Source organism: Alternaria postmessia, assembly GCF_024291825.1.
Source record: "Alternaria postmessia strain BMP 2775 chromosome Unknown scaffold_160, whole genome shotgun sequence".
NCBI classification, from domain to species: Eukaryota; Fungi; Ascomycota; class Dothideomycetes; order Pleosporales; family Pleosporaceae; genus Alternaria; species Alternaria postmessia.
The window spans coordinates 1544-22114 of record NW_026260233.1 but is presented as its reverse complement, the minus strand read 5'-3'; the positions used below and the strand labels follow the sequence as shown (position 1 = coordinate 22114).

General features: G+C 49.1%; 10 protein-coding genes across 10 annotated transcripts; 5 read left to right on the top strand and 5 right to left on the bottom strand.

The window, feature by feature from the left end:
- Positions 1-776: 776 nt before the first annotated feature.
- J4E82_011037 (uncharacterized protein) lies at positions 777-1703 on the top strand (the record flags this gene model as incomplete). Its single annotated transcript, XM_051737247.1, has 1 exon — positions 777-1703. One exon carries the CDS (start codon positions 777-779, stop codon positions 1701-1703), a length of 927 nt encoding a protein of 308 aa, XP_051582997.1.
- Positions 1704-3366: 1663 nt separating this feature from the next.
- On the bottom strand, positions 3367-4356 carry J4E82_011036 (uncharacterized protein; the record flags this gene model as incomplete). Its single annotated transcript, XM_051737246.1, has 7 exons — positions 3367-3533; positions 3599-3636; positions 3698-3756; positions 3809-3862; positions 3930-4074; positions 4128-4223; positions 4274-4356. The coding sequence occupies 7 exons, from the start codon at positions 4354-4356 to the stop codon at positions 3367-3369; spliced, it is 642 nt and encodes a 213-aa protein (XP_051582996.1).
- Positions 4357-5990: 1634 nt separating this feature from the next.
- On the bottom strand, positions 5991-6330 carry J4E82_011035 (uncharacterized protein; the record flags this gene model as incomplete). The annotated part of the gene is made up of 2 exons (XM_051737245.1): positions 5991-6221; positions 6271-6330. 2 exons carry the CDS (start codon positions 6328-6330, stop codon positions 5991-5993), a joined length of 291 nt encoding a protein of 96 aa, XP_051582995.1.
- A 378-nt stretch (positions 6331-6708) lies between these two features.
- On the top strand, positions 6709-8080 carry J4E82_011034 (uncharacterized protein; the record flags this gene model as incomplete). The annotated part of the gene is made up of 4 exons (XM_051737244.1): positions 6709-7168; positions 7223-7580; positions 7636-7887; positions 8005-8080. 4 exons carry the CDS (start codon positions 6709-6711, stop codon positions 8078-8080), a joined length of 1146 nt encoding a protein of 381 aa, XP_051582994.1.
- A 212-nt stretch (positions 8081-8292) lies between these two features.
- Positions 8293-9262, bottom strand: J4E82_011033 (uncharacterized protein; the record flags this gene model as incomplete). The annotated part of the gene is made up of 3 exons (XM_051737243.1): positions 8293-8691; positions 8741-9124; positions 9176-9262. The coding sequence occupies 3 exons, from the start codon at positions 9260-9262 to the stop codon at positions 8293-8295; spliced, it is 870 nt and encodes a 289-aa protein (XP_051582993.1).
- A 522-nt stretch (positions 9263-9784) lies between these two features.
- J4E82_011032 (uncharacterized protein) lies at positions 9785-10087 on the top strand (the record flags this gene model as incomplete). The annotated part of the gene is made up of 1 exon (XM_051737242.1): positions 9785-10087. One exon carries the CDS (start codon positions 9785-9787, stop codon positions 10085-10087), a length of 303 nt encoding a protein of 100 aa, XP_051582992.1.
- A 39-nt stretch (positions 10088-10126) lies between these two features.
- Positions 10127-10582, top strand: J4E82_011031 (uncharacterized protein; the record flags this gene model as incomplete). The annotated part of the gene is made up of 1 exon (XM_051737241.1): positions 10127-10582. The coding sequence occupies one exon, from the start codon at positions 10127-10129 to the stop codon at positions 10580-10582; it is 456 nt and encodes a 151-aa protein (XP_051582991.1).
- Positions 10583-11284: 702 nt separating this feature from the next.
- J4E82_011030 (uncharacterized protein) lies at positions 11285-12504 on the bottom strand (the record flags this gene model as incomplete). Its single annotated transcript, XM_051737240.1, has 5 exons — positions 11285-11394; positions 11470-11691; positions 11742-11938; positions 11990-12406; positions 12464-12504. The coding sequence occupies 5 exons, from the start codon at positions 12502-12504 to the stop codon at positions 11285-11287; spliced, it is 987 nt and encodes a 328-aa protein (XP_051582990.1).
- A 1472-nt stretch (positions 12505-13976) lies between these two features.
- J4E82_011029 (uncharacterized protein) lies at positions 13977-14801 on the top strand (the record flags this gene model as incomplete). The annotated part of the gene is made up of 1 exon (XM_051737239.1): positions 13977-14801. The coding sequence occupies one exon, from the start codon at positions 13977-13979 to the stop codon at positions 14799-14801; it is 825 nt and encodes a 274-aa protein (XP_051582989.1).
- Positions 14802-15731: 930 nt separating this feature from the next.
- J4E82_011028 (uncharacterized protein) lies at positions 15732-18411 on the bottom strand (the record flags this gene model as incomplete). Its single annotated transcript, XM_051737238.1, has 3 exons — positions 15732-15748; positions 15792-17626; positions 17687-18411. 3 exons carry the CDS (start codon positions 18409-18411, stop codon positions 15732-15734), a joined length of 2577 nt encoding a protein of 858 aa, XP_051582988.1.
- Positions 18412-20571: the final 2160 nt, after the last annotated feature.

The following is a 20571-nucleotide window of genomic DNA, read 5'->3' as shown; positions in this document are numbered from 1 at the left end:
ATCTAATCTAAGTTGCTTATTGGTGGGCACCTGCAGTCGCCAAGGTTGTTGCAGCACGACATAGGTAAACCTTGCGAGCCGGGTAATCGTCAATTACTGAAACTTCGAAAACTGCACGCCTTACCATCCGCGGCACAGACGCCTCAGGCTCTCAGCCTCACCATCCACGACGACTGAACTTGCGCTACCCGTATTGGTAATGACTACGATGTCTCTTCATCAACATATCGCGGATATAAGTATGTCTCTTTATGTAGATTAATCGCATTCAGCATCGGATCATCATCTACATACTACACCCATACGTTCACGTTGCTTTCTGTGCTGCTCATGCGATGAGATTCTCACTTCTATTCCTCAACACCTTGCTGCTGGTCCTTCAATCTGCCGCATCACCGGCATTCATCCCCTCTGGAGTGATATCTGCTCAAAGCACAATCACCTCGCCTCCTTCCATTGTAATACCGCCTTCTCGCCGCGATGATAACTTCGCGCCAAGTATACCTCCGCTCTCACTAGACCTACCATCAATCGCTGCGCCGTCAATACCACAAGTCTCCCTCGACCTCCCGACCCAGACATGCACGCCTGGCTTCAGTTCATACGCAACTCCAGGCATTGATGGCTACGTCCCTGCGGATGCATGCAATGCGCTATGGGTGTACTTCCCGAACTTCGCTGCAGCAGTAGCTTTTTCCATTTTGTTTGGCATCCTCACAATCGTACACCTGACTCAAGCAGTCGTGTATCGTAACGGCTTTTGCTGGGTCGTCATAATGGCCTCCCTTTGGGAGATGGGAGCATATGCTTTCCGCGCTCTTGGATCCAAGAACCAGCAATCCTCTGGCATTGCGACTGTTGCTCAGATCTTAGTGCTGGTGGCTCCTATCTGGGTCAATGCCTTTGCATACATGGTCTTTGCTCGAATGGTCCACTTCTATTCGCCCACTCGCAAAGTCTGGTTTCTCTCGCCTTCTATCCTCGCTCTGGTCTTCGTCACCCTAGATATCGTTTCTTTCGTCGTTCAACTCATCGGCGGTGGAATGGCTGGCCCTGGTGCAAGCGCAGATGCACAAAAGAAGGGTCTGAACATATACATGGGCGGAATTGGTATGCAAGAGGGCTTCATTGTTCTGTTCTTGGGCCTAGTCATCAAATTCCATCGCGACCAGCTACGGGCAGAAAGAGTAGGACGACTGACTGCGGACAAGATGGGTAGCTGGAGATGGTTAATCGGGGCGCTCTACGGATGTTTGCTGGCGATCACAGTTCGCATCGTCTACCGCCTCGCTGAGTTCTCCGGTGGTCTCGACCACAGTAATCCTCTTCCAAGTAACGAGCCACTCCTGTACGTCCTGGAGTCGACACCAATGTGGTTGGCCATCTTGGTTTGGAACGTTGTCCATCCAGGTCGCTTCATTCGTGGCGATGGCGCGAAGATGCCGCGTTCATGGCTTTCTCGCCATCTGTGCTGCTGCTGTCGCAAACGTCGCTGCGACGAATGCCATAGCAAACTCGGCCACGGCGGGCTTCACCACCATGTGGCAGATGATGCAGAACTAGAGAACAACAGGGAGATGTTTCCTATCCAGATGACCCCCGCGGATCGCGTCGTTGCTACTCCAGTCGATCCTTTCCTGGACGCATCATCTCGTGCCTCGTCTCCGTACGGATTGGACAGAGAGCGGGAACGATTTCGGTGAGAACAAGTCCAGTATTTAAATTTTGAAGTACCAGGCAAGGAATAAGGTTTACGTGGCATTGGGGGGACAGCTTGTGCAGAATAACTGAGCATCTTGTTATCACTCCGCACTCCGCAAAAGGTGACGCAGTAGGCCGATCCTTCCGCGGTCCGATAGTCTGACTCTCTAGTGCTGCACCAACTTTGAGAGAAAAGAGGATTAGTGAACTTTGATCTTCAAACACTTTATTTCTCTACATTCTACGTAAGACTTTGATAATTGATTAGCTTTGTGTTCATTCAATCCACAATATTAAACTGTCTCTGTTCCTCAGTCTCGAGTCATTAGCAGCTTTGCGCATTTCTATCTTTTGTTCTGTGTCGCCTGCTCTATTATCAAGAATAACTCATGTAATAGATTTGTAACGAATGAACACTAATCTACATTGTTTCAAGTATAGCATCCCACTTCAGCTTACTGTACTAGACAATTATATAGCTTAGACGACTACCGTTTCGGCGATTCTCGAGTAGTCAAGGAAGTAAGCTGGCTCCATCGCTTCTTGGCGCTGTAAGGCGCTAGACGTCACAACGCACAGGTAGTAATTTTATCTTCACGGCGTAGCTTCACTATCTAGTCTTGTCTATGCTACAAACAACTTCATATAGTTACTCTCAGCATTACAGCCATGCTGTGCTGTTAAATAGCCCGCTACAACATCGAAGGCATTCCGGGATGAAGAATGACAAATATCGTCTTACATCGCACGGGCACTCTTGTCCGCTTACACCCCAGAACTTTTCAGGGTAAACCTTGGAAGATACTTCATATGTTCCGGTTGCTTGCGGCTCACGTTTCTCTAGGCAGATATCATGTTTAATTCTACAGATTATAAAGTCTTGTGTCGCGACTGCAATACAGTCTATCCACTCAAGCAGATATCTCCTACACGCGACTTTTCCAACTTTCAGCACGTAGCACTACTCTTCTCTCAAGAACATTGTTCCACGACAATGAAGTTTGCTCTCATTGCTCCCGCTCTCCTCAGTCTCGCTGTCGCAGGACCCCTACCATCATCCGAAGGTGTGCACGTCTTGACAAAGCGTCAAACGCGCCCTATCGGCTCCTGCGAACCCGGTCCGAACTTTTGCGGCTTTTCACTCGAAGAATGCAATACTCAGCTCGCGGCTCTTCGTGCCCCCTGTACAAACAGGTGCATTCCGCAAGGTCTTCCCGTGCGTGTGGAATGCCTTGCTCCTCGCAACCTCGGTTGCTTCTGTTAAGGGGATGGAGTTGGAGAAACTGGGGGATAGATCGAGTGTAGAAGGACTAGAGCAGCACTTTAGAATACAAACAAGAAAGGGAGATGGTTTTCGTCCATGCGGAAAGGAACGACCTGTCCTCCAGTTTCTGGAAGGTGTTGTCACAAATACACAAGAGGACTTAGATGACAAATGATCAAATTAGCCATCCCAATACACACTGTCGCTTCGGAGCTAGAACCTTACAACACTCTCAAAATCTCCCTTCTCAATTGGAATGCAGGTGAAGAAGATGAAGAAGATTGTAGTGAGGTGGGCGAGGTAGATATACTGTTTTGGCAATAAAGCCTTGGACAGTCTCGCAACAGTACTGCCAGAGTTCGCATCCTTCAAGATCAAAGCGTTGCCCCCTTCCTATTCGTCTACTCTTCTGGAGGCGGAATCTCAATCGAGTCTTCAGGGATGTTGTCAACGTCAATGCCAGGATACACGACACCACGGAATTTGGCCATCTGCTCTCGCATCCTCTGGATTTGTCCGGGCGTGAATTCGTACCGGCAATAGTCGGCCGAGTACGACATGTAGTTATCTGATGTAAGATTAGCAGTGATAGCCAGTGCTGTTGTTGTTGCAGGTTGCTGATCGACTACCTACGTATGGAATCTAAACCAGGCTGGTCAGGGCAGGAGTCGCTATTTTCGGGAGTCAGTCAGTTGGCATTGTACAAAGCCCAAGTGATGTGAGCTGCCTTACCGTCCGATGTCGCATTCACCCGAGACCTCGGGTGCTTGCTGGTTTGGCGTGTCTGCGACCTAAATATTCAATAAAAAGGTGGTTTGAATGTGAGATGATGATGGGACCTACGTAGTCGTAGCTCACAGCGCAGCCAAAGTTGAAGACATGGTAGAGACCACACCACTAGTAATCGTTATATGAGCATTTCACGCGGGAGTTTCGTGAGAGTCGAGGTGGATACTGCACTTACATGACCAACTTCGTGAACAAGCGTAATTCCCTCATTGAGAGGGCGACTGCCCCCTAGAAATGCTGTGTTGTTCTGGAAGACGCCATCGTAAGATGCCTGCGAGGCAGGGAGCGTTGCCCAGGCAGTCTCTGTCGTGTTGACGACACTGTTATGTCGATGTCAGCTCTCTTCGTAGAGCATATGAGTAGGTTCACTTACCCCATACTGTATATGTTTAGTGTAGCGAGATCGCCCTGCCGCAGAGCTGCCGAGACTTCTCGTTCAGACGGACGTGCTTCTAAGAGATTGTTGTACCTGGAGAATATCAGGTTTTGCACCTTTTCATCATGTCTCCGCTGGCTTACCAATACTCGTTGATCGTGCGCGTCGTGTTTACAAGATTGAACTGGAATCCAACAGGTTCGAAAGCATTGTTCAGGACCTCCATCTGCGCACTGAGCGCCGCGTCGCTCGAAAGGAAGTTAACAAAAACTCTCCGGCGTCCACGATATCGAAGCATACCTAATATATCCCTCTCCTTCGATGTCGCCAGGAGTTATGACGTGCATGTAAACCTGCGACCTCGTTAGCATCGCGCGCTCCCCATACTTGAATTCCGGGAACAAGCGCACGTCAATAGGCAATAGCACAGTCGCATTGTCAGCCCGTCTTGAATGGGATTTTGCGTGCAGATTGCGACGCTCAGCGTTTGGAGAGACCAAAGCATCCTCAGTGCCACCTACCGAGGCTCTAGGACGAGTGTCAGCCAACAAATCAATCTTAGAGATTATTTTTCAACCGCTTACAGGACACCTCCGGTGGTCGCGAGGAAACAGGCTAAGACTTGTACAGCAACCATGTTTGCGCGACAGAAGTTTATTGCGATGGCTCGATATAACAGCAAGACGAACGATACTTATACGACGATTGGAACAAGACGGACGTACATTGTATAGACACTCCGAAGCGCCTTGGCAGGTGGGGAACAGTAGCCTTGTTAGTTAGGTCGTAGCTATAATTACGTCCTGTCGCGTGGAATTAATGCCGGCAGCGTCGGCAGCTTGGCAGGGAAGACAAGGCAATAACTAATCAGCCCGTTGGGCTATGTAGCGTGCACGGGCCAGTACCTGATTGTCTTGCAGTTTTACGCACTGCCTTCCTACTAGCTTCCTACTTTACATTGTAGATAAACCATTGATTTAGATTACGGTTTGGAGGCGGTGGAAGGAGAAGAACTACGGCTGGGGCTACAGAAGTATCGACCAAGACGTTCGGTGCCTGGTCTGACCTTGCTTCTTCAGTCATCTGTTGGACTAATCGATTGGGCTGTGCGCCACGTCTGTTAGCGAGAAGATGCGCAGTTGAGAGTCAGAGACCTGAGATGGAGAAGGTAAAGCTTCGTTAAGGTTGACTATGATCTTCTTAGGAAGAACGGTGACCAAGGCGGGGAATCACCTCTAGTCTTGCTAACAGAGCGGTATGATGGGGGATACGGAGATGCAGAGCGCAAGCTTCAATAATGCCTTTGAGATAAATCTCTAGTTGCGTCCAACAAGGCTTTGAGTCTAGCTGTGTCTTCGACAGGCAGTATATAGGCGTTGGGTCGGTGCATAGTGACGTAAGGGCGAGGGAAAAGCGTAGGAAGCTGTCTCCTATCCGCGACCGTCGTCTCTTGACACCAGCAACATGTATATAACCATGGCGGTGAGCACACGTAAGGGCCAACATCAGAATTAAATCCTCGCGTGGTATCCCAGCGTTGCGGTCATCATCCTCGTCACTTTCAAATGGTAACGATGGTGGACATATCAGGCATGTGTCTTTCGGTATTATCTCACGTTTCTTCCTATGATTCATGCTACTTCACGGCAATACCGAGTCGTAGCTTGTGATGTATCGTCAGAAATTTCTTCAGCCACAAAGATGCAGCTGGTCAGTCCAACCACTCCTCTTGGCCGCTATGGAAGGCACACTGCTCAGGTCAAGAGCTACGATAAGCAAGAAGAACAGTGTGCTTTCTTCACGAGAATGAGTTCCCCAATAAGCCTGCCCGCGCTACACCTGCAGCCGATGAAGCCGACCCTAAGCATACTCATCCTCATGGAAGAGGTCCATACGCCTTGCTATGTATAACTCGCAGTCGTCGGTGGTCCCGTCGTCCGGGTGCTCGAGCTGGTACTTGATGTAGAGACTAAGGCTTGCTTTGACTTTGCCGTAGGTCATGCGGGTTCGATGGGTTCGTAGGTGCTTGCCGTATCCGAGGACCATACCAGCGGTCAAGTATCCGCTTCCACCCAAGTTTGGGAACATCTTCTGTGATTGGTTAGTTACAGATTCACTGTGTAATACTGCCGAGACGTACAATCAGCCACTGTTGGGCGTTGATCGCCGATCCTTGGTCGAACTCCACGTCAAGATCCATGAGGCGGTATATGGCAATCAGTTGTGCAACCTCTGCGCCTTTAAAGTCATTAGATGCGTCTCCGATAGCGCGCTCGATTGCGTCGATGATCCACTACTCGCCAGTGCTGGCCAATTCATTGATCATAATCTAGATGTCGACGAGTTTCGCAAGCTGGGGATCGTGCTGCGCGTTGGTACTCGTATTTGGCGTCATCTTGAGGGCCGTGGAGTGTTTTGTAGGTGGAAGAGGGCAGTGAGCTGGTCAGTGTTGATATACACAGATGCGCCTTAGCGCGCCCGCTGACCGCGACCGACGACGCCGCCTTCACTTAGTCTCCTCACTTCTTCTTCCACCGAAAACTTTCCGATCACAAGCAACACGACAACCGCTAACAACATGCCGCCAAAGGCGAACGAAACGACCGCGAGAGCGCCGGAGCCACTCGTCGACCCTATGACAGCTGAAATTCTCGCCGCAAGCAACGAAGCCAGGACCGCTACCAAAACACTGAAGGAGATGAACCAGAGCGATCCGAGATTCCAGGAACAAAAGGCAAAGGTGGCAGCGGCAATGCAAGCCTTCATAGATCTCGCCACATTTCTCACGACCTTCCAAGCTCTCAAGCGGCCAAGGCGCTCACCGCAGAGCCATGAGGTACAAATGGCACTACTGCCACTGCTAGATCTCCTACAACAATATCGCAACGCCGAGATCGACCTTCTGAAATCACAGTGTATTGATCTGATGCAGAAGGCTGCTAAATCTCTTGTGGAGGCCGGTACCAAGGGCGCTGGTTTCCAGATGGGGAAGTCATGGCTTGCATCCACCAAGGATGACGGAGAAGGCCAAGAGCAGGGTAATCACCACCGTCTTCGCTGCCCCAAAGCCGTATGATAATGTCAGTTTCTAGGCATCCGGGATCGTATCGAGTCTTGCGCCAACGACGATGAGCCAAATAAGGACGCTTTCGCACCGTACGTCGACGAGGAGAAGATCTACAGGGGTGAACGCTCTGACGGAACTACCTTCCACATGAATCATGGCACCTGCAAAGTGGTCACCGATGAGAACGGCAGTTCTATGAGAGCGCAGTACGACAAGAAGACAAGCGGTAGCGAAGGGATGATGAATGTCGAGGAGCACGGCGAGGCCCACGGCCACAGCGACCTCGAAGATGCACACGACTACGGCAATGGTGATGGCGACGGCAAGGCGCGCAGCCAACGACCAGTTCCATCCGCTCATCCCGATAGCGATACCGGTTCACTGTAAGCCCAAGGAGGACAGGGACAGCAAAAAGGTGCTCTCTGCACCTTAGGTTAGCCCGGACTTGAGGGTGGGAGGTTTGTGGCGCGAAAAGGCGAATGCTATGAGTGTAAGGCACAAGAGGATGCAAGACTTGGAAACAGACGTTGTGCCGGTTGTCGCTTCCGGATCGACCCGGGCAATCTTGATGATTTGTACCCAGCGTTTTGCAAAGCATGTGCTGTCGATGTATTCTACCGTTGACCTCAATCTTTTCCGTTCTAGCGACTGCGAATGTGGCGCGAAGAATATCGGACAAGGGCAGGTTCAGTGAGGTGGGTTCAGCGAGGTAGATCTAGTCACGGAACAAAAGTTCGTCCGCGAGTGCCGATATCGATTGCTACAATCAATACACAGTGAATCATACTCTTCTTGAAACTTGAATAGATGTGATGATGCCAGTAATGGACTTGAAAGCACGCCGAACTTGCTGAATACTGAAAGACTAGAAACCAACGCATAAGGCCCATACCATCAGGTTTCCAGTCACCTGCTAGTCTGAAGTAAATCCACTTTTGTTCCGACGCCCAGACCTTCAAAGAAATCAAGACGAAAAACACTTTTCGAGGAGCCTGCCCATGTGTCAGCAGCTCAATGCCATCTCGCAACTGTCAAGACCCCTACGACCACCACAAAACGTCCGCCCGTTCCCTTGTTCACCGTTAAGAACAGTCCCTACTCTGTCTCTTCCTTGCCGTCCTCTTCCATCCGCTTCTTTCTGTTAGGTCGCATTCCTTCAGTTGCAGAAGTCTCCAAGTCAAATCTCCGGCGCAATGCAATTGAGCCATCGGGATAGACATTCAGCCGGTCAGTTGCCTTGGCCTTCCACTCGACAGTTCCATTTTTGCCTTTGTGTGGTTCCTTCCAAATAGCTTTTTTGTAGGCGGGTGAATAAATCTTGTTGCCATCTTTGTAGACATAATCCGGTGTCATGGACGCGAGGAACTCCTCCCTGGTCTCATCTGGTGCGCGCTGCAGGCCAAAACTAGCCTCCTCGTCGTCATCCTCGCCCTGGACGTCACATTCGACAGTTGGGACATCTGCGTCATTGACTTCGGCGTCTGCGTTGAATTTCTGTATGGTCCAGTTAGTCATGTTCGTGTCTCCTTATGGGAAGACATACCTGCTCGGCGAGCAGAGCCTTGAATTGTTGCCTGTGGTATGCACCAGATTTTTTCCATGATTCATCTGATACGACTGCTTCTTCCACAAGCGCATAGTCCTTGACTGGGCCTCGAGATCTGATGACCTTGCCATCTCTACCAAGCTTTTCTTGTACGCCATCACCCATTTCTTTGGCATCGACCGACATGATGCTGCTTGCGTCACTGTCAGAGTCTTGGTCATACTCCGAGGGCACATAGTAATCATCGCCATCATCGTTGTCATGGTCTTCGCTCGTGGCTATCTTTGCTGGCCTCTTGGCTGAGATCTTCCTCTTCTTCTTCGCCGGCTTCCTCGTCGTGGACATGTTAGTCTCGGTAGGTCTGTTCTTGGGCGGTGCAGGCTTGATGTATACGTTAGTAATACACGGTGAATATGGATGATGATGGTATACTTTTGGTCTCCAGTCTGTGAACCGGCGTCCGATGCTGGGATTACCAGCCTTCGGTCTCTTCATACCTTCTAAGGTATGGATTGGCATTGTTGTTGGGTTGATCGTATGTTCGAAGATAATCTGCGCAGTATCAAGGTAGTGGCGTGCTGGAAGAGGAGTGTAAGAAGAGTTGTGAAGTTCGAAAGGCTGATAAAGGTCCACGGTACCAAAAGACCACCTGCGCGGCAAGTGAAGGTGGGAACCGAGAGGTTGCGCTTTCGGAGCTTAACGTTTGCACTGCAATTTGTCATTGCGTCAGCATGTGAAGGAGGTAGAAATGATGCACTGAATATACCACGCATTGATCCCTCGCATGACATAATTATCGGGAGCAGGGAAAACAGCCACGCGTTAGCATCCTCAAGCAAGCGCATAAACTGAAGAACCAGAAGGAAAACAGCGCTACTATGCCTTACGTTGAAGTCTACATTGACTTTTGAGAGGAACTCTAATAGCGACTAGAAGCATTGTAGGCTTCACGATTCTTAGTATCCATACTATGGCTCTCAACACACGTTGTCGTGGTAGGAAAAGGTTTGTCTTATCGGAAGCTTCATCAGGGTCGTACGGATGGGCCACGGCGAGGAAATAGTTGTCATAGACGATGATTCCCGCTCCGTAATGGGACTTTGCACCAAGGCCGAGGAAGATTCAGAAGTTTCTGTTCTCGCAACGTACAACGATCGACAGAACGTGGCGATGAAGAAGCGGTCAGTCGATCTAAAGCAGGCTACAGCACACTTCATCAGCGCAGTTCGCGATCTCAATGCCAACACGGGATCATCTGGTAAGGCTATGGATTTGCTACGTTGCGCAAACATAGACGAGAACGCCATCGACACAAGGGACTTTACCGAAGCCATGACGACTTAGCTGCTCGAGAGCGGCTTCCAGGAACTGAGAATACTGTCTATGATTGAACCCCTACGCCGAGAGAATGACGTGGATATGGAAGGCATGAGGGTCGTGGAAGGCATGGAGAACATGGAGGACATCGACTATGACACAGCCGAGTTCCACCAGCCAGACGCATCAAATTTGCTGTGTATAGAGGCACAAGACGACAAGACGAAGAAGAATAAGAAGACCAAGGATCCAGAGAAGTCGACCAAGCATCAGTTGTTCTTGGATCGGATTGGCAAGATGAAAGATATCGACGTCTTCACTCCTCGCTGCGAGGCGCTTATAGAACTCTACAAGGACATTCAGAAGAGATACCCTGGGGAGAAGATCATCATCTGGAGTCGTTTCTACAAAGGCCTAGTCATCATCGCTGAAGCCATGCGCCGCGGCTATGAGATCAATGTTCCGATCTTCTCAGGGTTGCTCGACACGGAGCAGCCAGACAACATGCTGTACACATGGTAGGGTCCATACATGTCTACGAAGGTTCCTATGAGATTTTAAGCGAAGGCTAGCGTCACTAGACTCATAGTCGATACATCCTTACATGTCATCTTCTCTAAGCCTTGGTGGAATAGTCTGGATGGTATGCAAGCAGAGCGAAGGGCGTTCCCAATAGGCCATGATAAGATCGTGCACTTCTGGCATTTGACCTGCATCAACATTTTCAGCCTGAAGCTGATCACGGTTCTTCCCGTCGTCTCCCGACAACTCAAAAATGCCTGGATGCTGCCTTATACACAACTTTTTCCCTTTCCTGTTGAAGTAGCCGGTATGTATTTAGAGCCTTCTTTGTCATCTCTTGATAGCTTAAAGGTCTTCGGGTAATTCCAGTTCGCATTTTCGGATTGAGATGTCCAAAGGTCCCATACTAACGTCGTCGCCCGTGCCCATCGAAACTACTGCCCTAATCGGTGTCTTCCTGTCTCAAACCACCAAATTTCAGTATCACGTGCACGACTAGCTCCTTGCTTTCTAAAAATCATGTCTCGTGCCTGGAGCGTATTTGGTAACAAAACCTCTGGATAGGCTGCTCTTTGTCGTTGAATGCCTAGCCCGAGCAAATACGTAGGCTAGCGTCAGTAGTTGTATTATATAATAAGTCGATGATTTCGCACTGCTTGTAGTATCAGAGATGGACATGACTTTGATATACAAACTTGAGCTTCAGCAGTAACTAGGCCTAAGAAAGTCCAGACTCTCGAAATCAAATGCCCACTCAATATCGGTGTCCGTGCTTGACATGTGTGCGCCTCCAGCATCTTGTCCCCGCGGTTCTATGTGTTTTCGAATCAGTCATTACATTCCCATATCTCACGATTGGAGTTGTGGTAGAAGGCAAGCGAACATACCTTCCGAGACTCTAATCATAACTTCAGATCGAAGCTTCTCTCGACAGCTCTCCAACAACTTCACAGCCTGTGAGCAAGCCTGTAGTTGCACTTCATTGTGTCTCAAAGTCTGTAGAGCTTTATGCCAGGAATTCAGATATGGTTCGCAAGACAGATCGATGCCTCCGTTGGCTTTAGGAAGAAAAGCGGCCGCAAGAAGAACGCTAGCAGCGGTGTAGAGAACTGTGTAAATTAGTTTATCACTTGAGAATACATGTCAGAGACTTTCTTACAACATACTGCGTGCCAACTCGAATGATTTGCACGACATGTCTCGGCCTTATAAAGTACGTCGATAGTCTGCTGCGCGGTCAAGATACAGAGACTACGGATCTCTCGAAGAGTGCTAGCACCAAGTGACATAGGGAAGTCAGAACTAGTTCCTTCAAGCAACCATGGTCGAAGGATAAGGAGGCGAACGTAGTGTATCCTTAACACTGGTCAGCTAAACTTTTCTCGTCGATCTTGGCGTTGCACGTACCTGCAATGCAGCACCTGGGCCTGCACATAGAAGGCGTTCCTTGAATGGGCTAATGAATTCTCATGAGTCTCTGATAGCCTCAAGCGATCTGGCATGCTGTTCACTAGATCCTCAAGCCGTGAATCAAGGGACAGAGTGTCGACAAGTCTAGACATAGATTTTCTAGCTTGGTGCCTATGACCATCAGCGTGCTCTTCTTCATCTTCTTCTTGTGGGTTGTGAGACATGGCTAGAACATCATCAAGAATCTCGAATAGGCCAAGAGAGTACACAAATCCTTCGACATAAGAAGGAAGACCTAGCGGCTGGGAGCCTTCGCCTGCATATTGGAGAAACTCGTCATCAATCGCCTTGGGAGGCATTGTCTTCCATGGTCTTGGCAAAGTCGTAGGCCTTCCGAAGGTCGCAGCTGACATCCTTCATTTCTCGTTTAGTAGGTGTCGATATGAATGACTTTAGAGCTGAACGACTTACTTGTCCAGAATGACGCAACAGAACCAGATCCTGCGCCTCATTTCGCGTTTCAGTTGAGATTCCTTACCGTGAAAAGAGGCGCTCTCTCGAAACAAGCCCAGCCCTATGGCTATACGAGTTCCAGTACCAATCATGTCCCAACAGCGATTGGCATATGCAGTAGAATGCAGATAAATACTCGTGAGTAGAAATAGTTGAACATGCGACTGTGTAGGATTATCGATGGCGTTCGAAGATACGAGATCAAGTGACATCTTGTAGAATGCGTCTGCTCTTGTAACACGATGGTCGAAAGCGAGTTGTTTGTCGTATTGAATGCCGAGGGCAAACACAATGTACAAAATGGCCTGAAAAGTGTTGCTTTCCTCGCTGTTCTTGCGAGTTCCAGCTCTGTGTGGCTCGCAAAGATGTTCGTATGCTTGCAGAATAGTCGGCCGATGCAAGAGGGGAAATATGGGGTGAATGTTGTTCCAGAAGCTTTCCATGAGATCAATATCAACGTCTGGTTCTGGAACAAAGCTATTCACTGTTGGTGCATCGCACAATCGCGAAGAGTGATCGGCGTTTCCGCTGTATGGCGACGATATGGTCTCTGGCCGTACTGGTCGTTCGAGTCTATGTGCAGTAGAGCTGACTTGGCTTAGGAAGGAATCTGTTGAAGAATCCGCATGGGTTGTCTGTCTAATGAAGCCTTCTTCTGGAGATCCATCTATCGCTTCTGTTCGTATAGTGGGAAGCTGATATGAAGCATCCTGTCCTGTATCTTGAGCGCACAGCTGCGTTGCAGGGGTAAGACCGGCCCAACGATCGGTTCGAGAATTCAGTCGTTCCAGCAATCTCAAGCGACGCTCAGTATCGTAAGCTGACCTTGAAAGATCTTAGAGGTTGAAACTGGTAGAACCGCGCATATACGTGGAAGACCTACGATGAGGTTCGGATCGAAGCCTGTTCATATTGACATTGCAAGTGTCTTTCTTGACAGGACCTGCAGAGAGGACGGTCCCCACTACAACGGGTCTTGCGATCTCGACATTGATTACAGGCAAGTAATGTCTTGCGACGCTTGTGAGGCTGCATCGCTATGACAAATTGACACCAGTAACCTGGCAAGCTGAGTATCGAGGATATAGAAGAACAAGACTTGACCGTGCCGGAGACTTTGTGAGCTAGTATGCCAAGCCGCGGAGATCGGGATCGGGATCGGGACCGGAGCAAGGTATTATTGGTCATTCGGCAGTGCTGAGGAACCGCGACGTCACTTACTCCATCAAAGTACCCACGAAAGATTCTACTAAGCTGAGTTGCATCGCGGACATGGATGAATCGCGTTTGGGCCGCTATCGTACCTATCGCGGGCATGCCGGATAACCCGAACCGTAGTCAAACTCCCCGTACATAGCTATATATATATTCATACTTTGTCCACCTCGTTCCACCCACGCACTACAAGAAAAATCCAAAGCTTGCTCACCTTCAGCACAACTTTTTCCAATTCACGACTCACTTTCTGACAATGCCTTTCCTCAACCTTCCAAATGCAAAACTACATTACGATACCTTTGGCAACGGGCCATTGCTACTCTGCATTCCGGGTGCAGATGGCCGTGGAGCTGTTTTCCACGACGCAGCTAGACACCTCTCCCGCAGCTTCACGGTAGTTTGCTACGACCGCCGAGGTTATTCTCAGAGCCAGCACATTGGTGCACAAGACTTCAAGAATCGGCTCTCGACAGATGCGGATGATGCCAGCGCCTTGATCGCCCACCTTTCCACCGAAGCGGTTGCCGTCTTCGGCACGTCCTCCGGTGCCATCGTTGCCACACAGCTCCTGATTCAACACCCGAACCGAGTGCACACTCTTATTGCCCATGAGCCTCCAGCATTTGCGCTACTACCTGAGCAATCGCGTGCTCAAGCCGCTGGCCTCATCGAGTACATCTACAGTATTTACCGTGAGCAGGGCATACAGGCAGCAATGGAGGTCTTCTCTGGCGGCTTGTCTGCAGGCGAAGAAGGCGCAAAGATGAGATTTTGCATGGATCCTACGCGGGGAGATGAGATCCGTGCAAACTCCATGTACTGGTTTGAGTTTGAGTTGCGCCAATACACGTCTGCTTTGCTGGATCTGGAGGACATGAAGGCCAAGAAGACGAAATTTGTGCCGGCGGCCGGGACAACGTCTGGAGATGGGCCTGGCGTTGGGCCGATCACGCTGCTTGCTCAAATGCTTGGCAAGGAGGTAGTGCGGCTTCCTGGAGGTCATATCTCATACATGCTTGAGCCTGAGGCCTTTGCTGATGCCTTAGTAGCTTTGTTAGAGAGTAAGATTCAGGAATAGGACATGTTCGCTACCTAAATATAGCCTCTCGATTGTATTTGTGACCCTATACAAGAGCCTGCCTGGCATCCGGGGCAGATTCGCACCTAGGCGTGTACGTACATAGTCAAATTTGTGATCACGTACGCATAGATACAGATGTGTGCTATATCTTATTGGTTAAGCTAATTACTACTATTAAACCTCATGCTACACTAGAGAGCTAATTTGATCGCGCATAGAGTGTGTTGCTATAATCTGTAGCCTCTACAACTTACAAAGGATATTCTCAAACTCTCTGGGGTCTACTACTCACTTACCTTCTAGCAACTGCCTTAATATAAACCCTGAAGTCCTAGACAGTCTAGGCAAAGATCCAGATGTTATAAGTTTGCCGTGTCGCCTGCTGTTTCCGGATGACCAACCTTACAAAGTGCGATCTAACAAGCGTAGCGAGTGCATTGCTTCGGCGTGTTGCAATGATATGCCAGAGGGTCTACTCATTGGACTATCCTGAAATACTCTATAGCTAGGCTTCGCAATCTCTAGCCAGACAAATTCTCTACCCATGATCCTAGCCATGACCAAAGTCCACTCGGTTGAATGTTGGGTTGATCAAGCGGCAATTCTGACAATGCAGATTCCACGAACTCCCCATAGATCTCGATGCGTACCGAGTGGACATAGCATTGCCAACCTTGGTATCTTGCTTTTGCGAATACCTGAATAGTGTCACCTGGTGACAGGCTCTTGAGCCAACGCTCTCGTGTAGGATCGTTCACATCCCATATGTTTCTATGCCAGCGCCATTGTCCGCTGGCGTGAACATTATACTGGAGTGCAGGTCTGTGTTGCCCATGAAATGGACCCGGTGTCTTTCCTTCAGGAAGTCCGCATTGGACTTCCAGCCAAGAGTGTGAGTTGTACGTGCCACCGATAGTTTCGCTATTGTCACTCCATCCTATTGACTATGAGCGCTGTTGATCAACAAAATATTTTCAAACGACGTACCTTGATCGTGCGAAATCGTATGGAAAACAACTCCTTTTATCGCTGCAAGGTTTTTGGGAATGGCAAGCTCGAAGTAGGGGAGATCGAGGCTGTTCTCATCGACACAAACTTCACCAAAACGACTGCCTGAAACAACACTGAACTGTGACACGAAGAGCGGTGTCACTGGCTCAGAGAGTACCTCTGAGAGCTGACTGAAGAACCTCTCGTGTCTCCAACGCTGTATCCATTGCGAACTGAGATCCCAATAGAGGCCCGGTCGGGCACCACGGCCCAAGAGAGTTGATATATGCCCACTTTGCATGCGCTCTAACGCAAAGTCCAAAGGTCGTTTTGCACAGCTTTGAGCGAGATTTACGTCTGCATCGTGTACGCGGTCAAGAATGTATTGAAGCGAGAAGTCAGAACCCATTTGCACGATGGAGAAAACTCCAGTTTGCAGCTCCATGGGACCCTCGTCCGGTACCTCTTCAAAGAACAGCCTGGTAAGACTGGGACTGATACTGGCCCAGCCGACTGGTGTGAATCCAGTGTTGCATGTCGCAAACCTATCTGCGCCCATCTTCAAGAGCAGAATCACGTTTTCCTGGAACACTGGATCGGTTGCTGTGGCCCAAGTAGCTACATGTAAAGGTGTTGCGCCTGCCTGTGATACCGCATGGATGTTGGCGCCACGTCTTATAAGAATCCGAGGGGTCTTTGTACTACATCTCAAGGCATTGAATAGCGGTGTCTCGAGAACGTCATCAACAAGTTCCGTATTGGCACCATAATTTAACAAGCAATTAGTCATTTGCTCTGAACGACTGTGGGCCGAAGCGTAGTGAAGAGCAGTTTTTCCAGTCCCCCAGTTCTCCCGGTAGATTTGGGTATCCGGATCCGCGTGTCTTTCCAGCAAGAGCGATAGAACCTCATCATGACCATAGTAAGCAGCCATGTGCAGAGCGTATGCTTGATCGCCGTTAATGATAGCTCCCTGATCTAGGAGATATCTGACGGTTTCCAGCTGGCCACAAGTCGATGCAACATGGAGTGCTGTATCTCCTGATTCGTTTACTGATGACCATCCCACCTCTTGGTGGCAGAATTCCTCCTTGAGGAGCCATACAAGCCCAAACCCGGAAGCGACAAAAGAGGGTAACGCGATGGGAGTTGATACAAGTGTGATCCTGAGCTTTTGGATCTCTGAAAGGCCTAAATGTTCCAGATTCTCATCCAAGATACTCATCCACAACTCAAAGGTTTGAGATGGTTTACCTTTACTATGGATAACTTCTTTGACCTTGCTTCTGAGTGGCTCGGGTGGACCATCAGATCCAATGGCTTCGCAATGCTGAAGCCAGTACGCCAAGGCATATTCTCCGAATATTGTGATGTCCGATTGGTGGTCTCCGCTAAGCCTTTGCAAACGTTCTATACATGAATTCAAGACAAAGGCGTTAGCATCTCTTGTTTTGAAGCCTTCCTTTTCCTCAAAATATTCCCGGACGGACAAATGCGCGAACCTGAAGACATTGCTCTCTGTGTCTAACTCGACGAGATTTTGAAACATCTCCATGAGCGTATTCGCAGAAACAGGTCTCTTCCACTCCGAGCCCATCTGCAGTGCTTCTAAGAAGTCTTTTGTTTCCAAGTTACGTTTTGCAGCTAATATCAATCTAATTGCATTTTCGGCAAGTACTAGTTCCTTTTCAAGGAGCGTACTCTTCATGAGGTCACATATCCGATGATAAGATTCTTTTAAATCTTCGGGTATCGTAGCCAACTGGTGATGTACGGACTCTGAGTCTCGTGCTTGACAGATCCACGGTATCTGGAGACTAACCCATCGGAACCTGGTAGTGTGAGCTTAGTGTCCCTTGCCACAGCTTGATGTTAAGCTTGATGATACATACATTCCTTGAGCTTTGGCAACAAGCGTTCTCTCTATCGACTCAAGGATTGCTTGTTGTTGGTCCTCGGGGGTGTCGACAAGCAATTGGTACCCCCTTATACTCTTCTTAAGCTCCCGCTTCACAAATTCTCTGATATCTTCGCGATTTTTTTCCACACCGATGCAAACATTCCGGTAGCTGCTCAGTTTTAGAACGATATCTCTATCGTTGCGGCTTGAAACTAAGAGGCGAAGTACGGCGTGGCGGTTGTCGGTAGAATTGCTATCTCGAAGCCGTTCGCTGATATTATCAAAAACCTCGTATAACGTTGGTCTTTCGTCTCTGACCATCTCATCGAGTGCGTCGATCATGATTGTTGTGTTCCGCATCTTGAAAAGCTTGACGAGCAGTGTAATCACTTCCTCGTCTGTGAACATCTGGACTTCGTGCTGGGCTAGCGCGGCGTCTTTCTTCTTCTTTTCGTACAAGGTTCTCACGGGTTCTTTCAAACCACCGTTTTTGTCGAAAGCAAGCTGCCTTAGGAGTGAACAAAGTAACTCCCGTTGCTTGGAACGCTGGGGCTCAGCACTTGACCGCTGGCAGTAGAAGAATGCCAGCTGAGCTTTTGTATCCGTGAGGCGCTTTCGTTCACGCTGAATAGCGAGAGCCACCAGCGAAGTTTTCCCTGACCCAGGGATGCCATGGAGCCATAACATGTCAAGATGGGCGATGAAGACAGTGATCATGTGACTGATGTTGCATGACTAATTAGCTTTAGTACTTAGTCTTAGGTCTCACCTTGACAATACGACAACTCTTACACCCCTAAAGTTTTGACAGGTTATGAGCCTGGCGCTTTCGCGTATTGCTTACGGCTAATACAAAATCGGGAGTGAGGGTTCTCTTATGTTGGCTGCATGTTGTATGAACCTCGTGGTCCTGACAAGGCTACGTTGTACAATGGGCTTGAGGGGCGAGAAGCGCCTTAGCAATCGAGAGGGGGTTCAGGACGATTCTGGTAGTCCTGAACTTGTTACAGCACTAAGAGCAGTGCTCGCACTAGTTCCCTCGTGATGGGACTTTGCTGCCTTGACAAAGCTGCGTTGTAGAGAGTCTTGAGGGGCGAGAAGCGTCCTAGCAATTGAGGGGGGATCTAGGATAAGTGCTGGTAAGCCTAGACTCGTTGAAGCGCCTTGAAGTGCAGTTTCTAGCTCCCTCGCGATGGGACCTCGCAGCTCTGACTAAGCTGCGTTGTATAGCAAGCTCGAGAGGCGAGAAGAGCTAATCGAGAGGGGGCCCGGGAAGAGCCTGGTAGTCCTGAGCCCGTCACCTTAGCACTAAGGAGCAGTGCTTGCGCAACCAGTTCCCTCGCGATGGGACCTCGCAGCTCTGACTAAGCTGCGTTGTACAACGGGCTCGAGAGGCGAAGAAGCGCCTCAGCAATCGAGAGGGGGTTTAGAATGAGCCAAATGGAAGTCCCTGAACTCGTTAGAACGGTGCAAGAGTAGCTAATGAGGTATATGCGTCCTTCTGGACGATCCGAGGTCTAGAAGGGCTGAGACGGATGGTGTGCACTGAGTAGACAATACTTCTATCGCAGCACCTGTCAGCCATTAGCAATCGACACAAGCACGCAATATAGTTATTAGAGAAGCCTTTTTAGCTACTGTCCTAGAGATGTCCTTAACTCGACCTACTTGTCGCAATATTACCGCCGCTAAACAGCGTCGGCTTGAAGAAATGGAACGTAACCGCCGCATTAATCTAGACGGAAGCACCGGCGGGCGAGTGATGCACGAACGGCAAGAGGAGAGAGGGCAACTAGGACAGGAAGGTGGAGATAATAGATATGCGGCAATGCGTGACGAGATGGAGAGACTAAGAGCGGAGAACCGCAGACTTAGAGACTTGACAGGGGGGCTACAAGAGACAAGGGAAGGTCTAGCAGGCAGCACAGATAACAGCGATCTAGTGGAAGCCTTTCTGGACTTTAAGAAACATGCTAAGGTTAGCAGCGCTAGCAAAGCTGTTAACGAGCAAGGCTTTAAGAAGTTAGGAGAAGTTACTAACTACGAGGGGTAGAAGAAATTGTTTTAGACTGTAGGTAAAATACATAACCTCTAGGAGATGTACGAAGGCAGGTTTAATGCGCTTTTGACTACTACAATTTAGACAGTGTTAACGAAGTTTAAACAACTATGCTAAAATGCTATAGGCATCCTTTATACTGCCTGCGACAGGACGATTAGGTTATTACTCTAAAGCGAGAGCATTAAGCTGCCCTCCTAGGCGATGTTACTCTTAGGCGAGCGCAACCGCTAGCGGGGGAGCGCGATTGTCTAGTCGTTGTTTAAGGAGTTCTTAGGCACTACGCTCGCTAACACTAGGAGCGTTAGCGAGTTTCGCAATAAGCTGATAGAGATATAGGAGAAACTAGTCGCGGTTAATGCAGGCTACTGTCTGCTATTGTGGCTAGTTAACTCTTACTTCTTAACAGCCCTTACGAGTGCGTTTGACAATAAGGTTGCAGTCCTAAGCTCGGATAAGTCTATTGTCTCGGTTACTAATCTAAAGGACTTTTAGACCTTAGCGCGAGAGGTGATTTAAGAGGAACAACAACAGATAAACAATAACAACGGCATTACTCTAGCAGTAAACAGCTAGAAGAGGTGCACGCATTGCGGTAGAGTGGGCCACCTAGCCGTTGCAGGGCTAAAAGGATGCTACAGAATAAACTAGAACGCTAGATACAGGCCGAAATAGTATATTAAGCACCTTGAGAATTAAGGCAGAAAGAGATCTAGTACAGAAACAGTGCAACTAGAGAGTACTGCAAAGAAAAGAAGAATCAAAGAAAGTAACTTCGTGCAAAGATCTACCTCTGATTGACTATTAGTGCGCGGGGG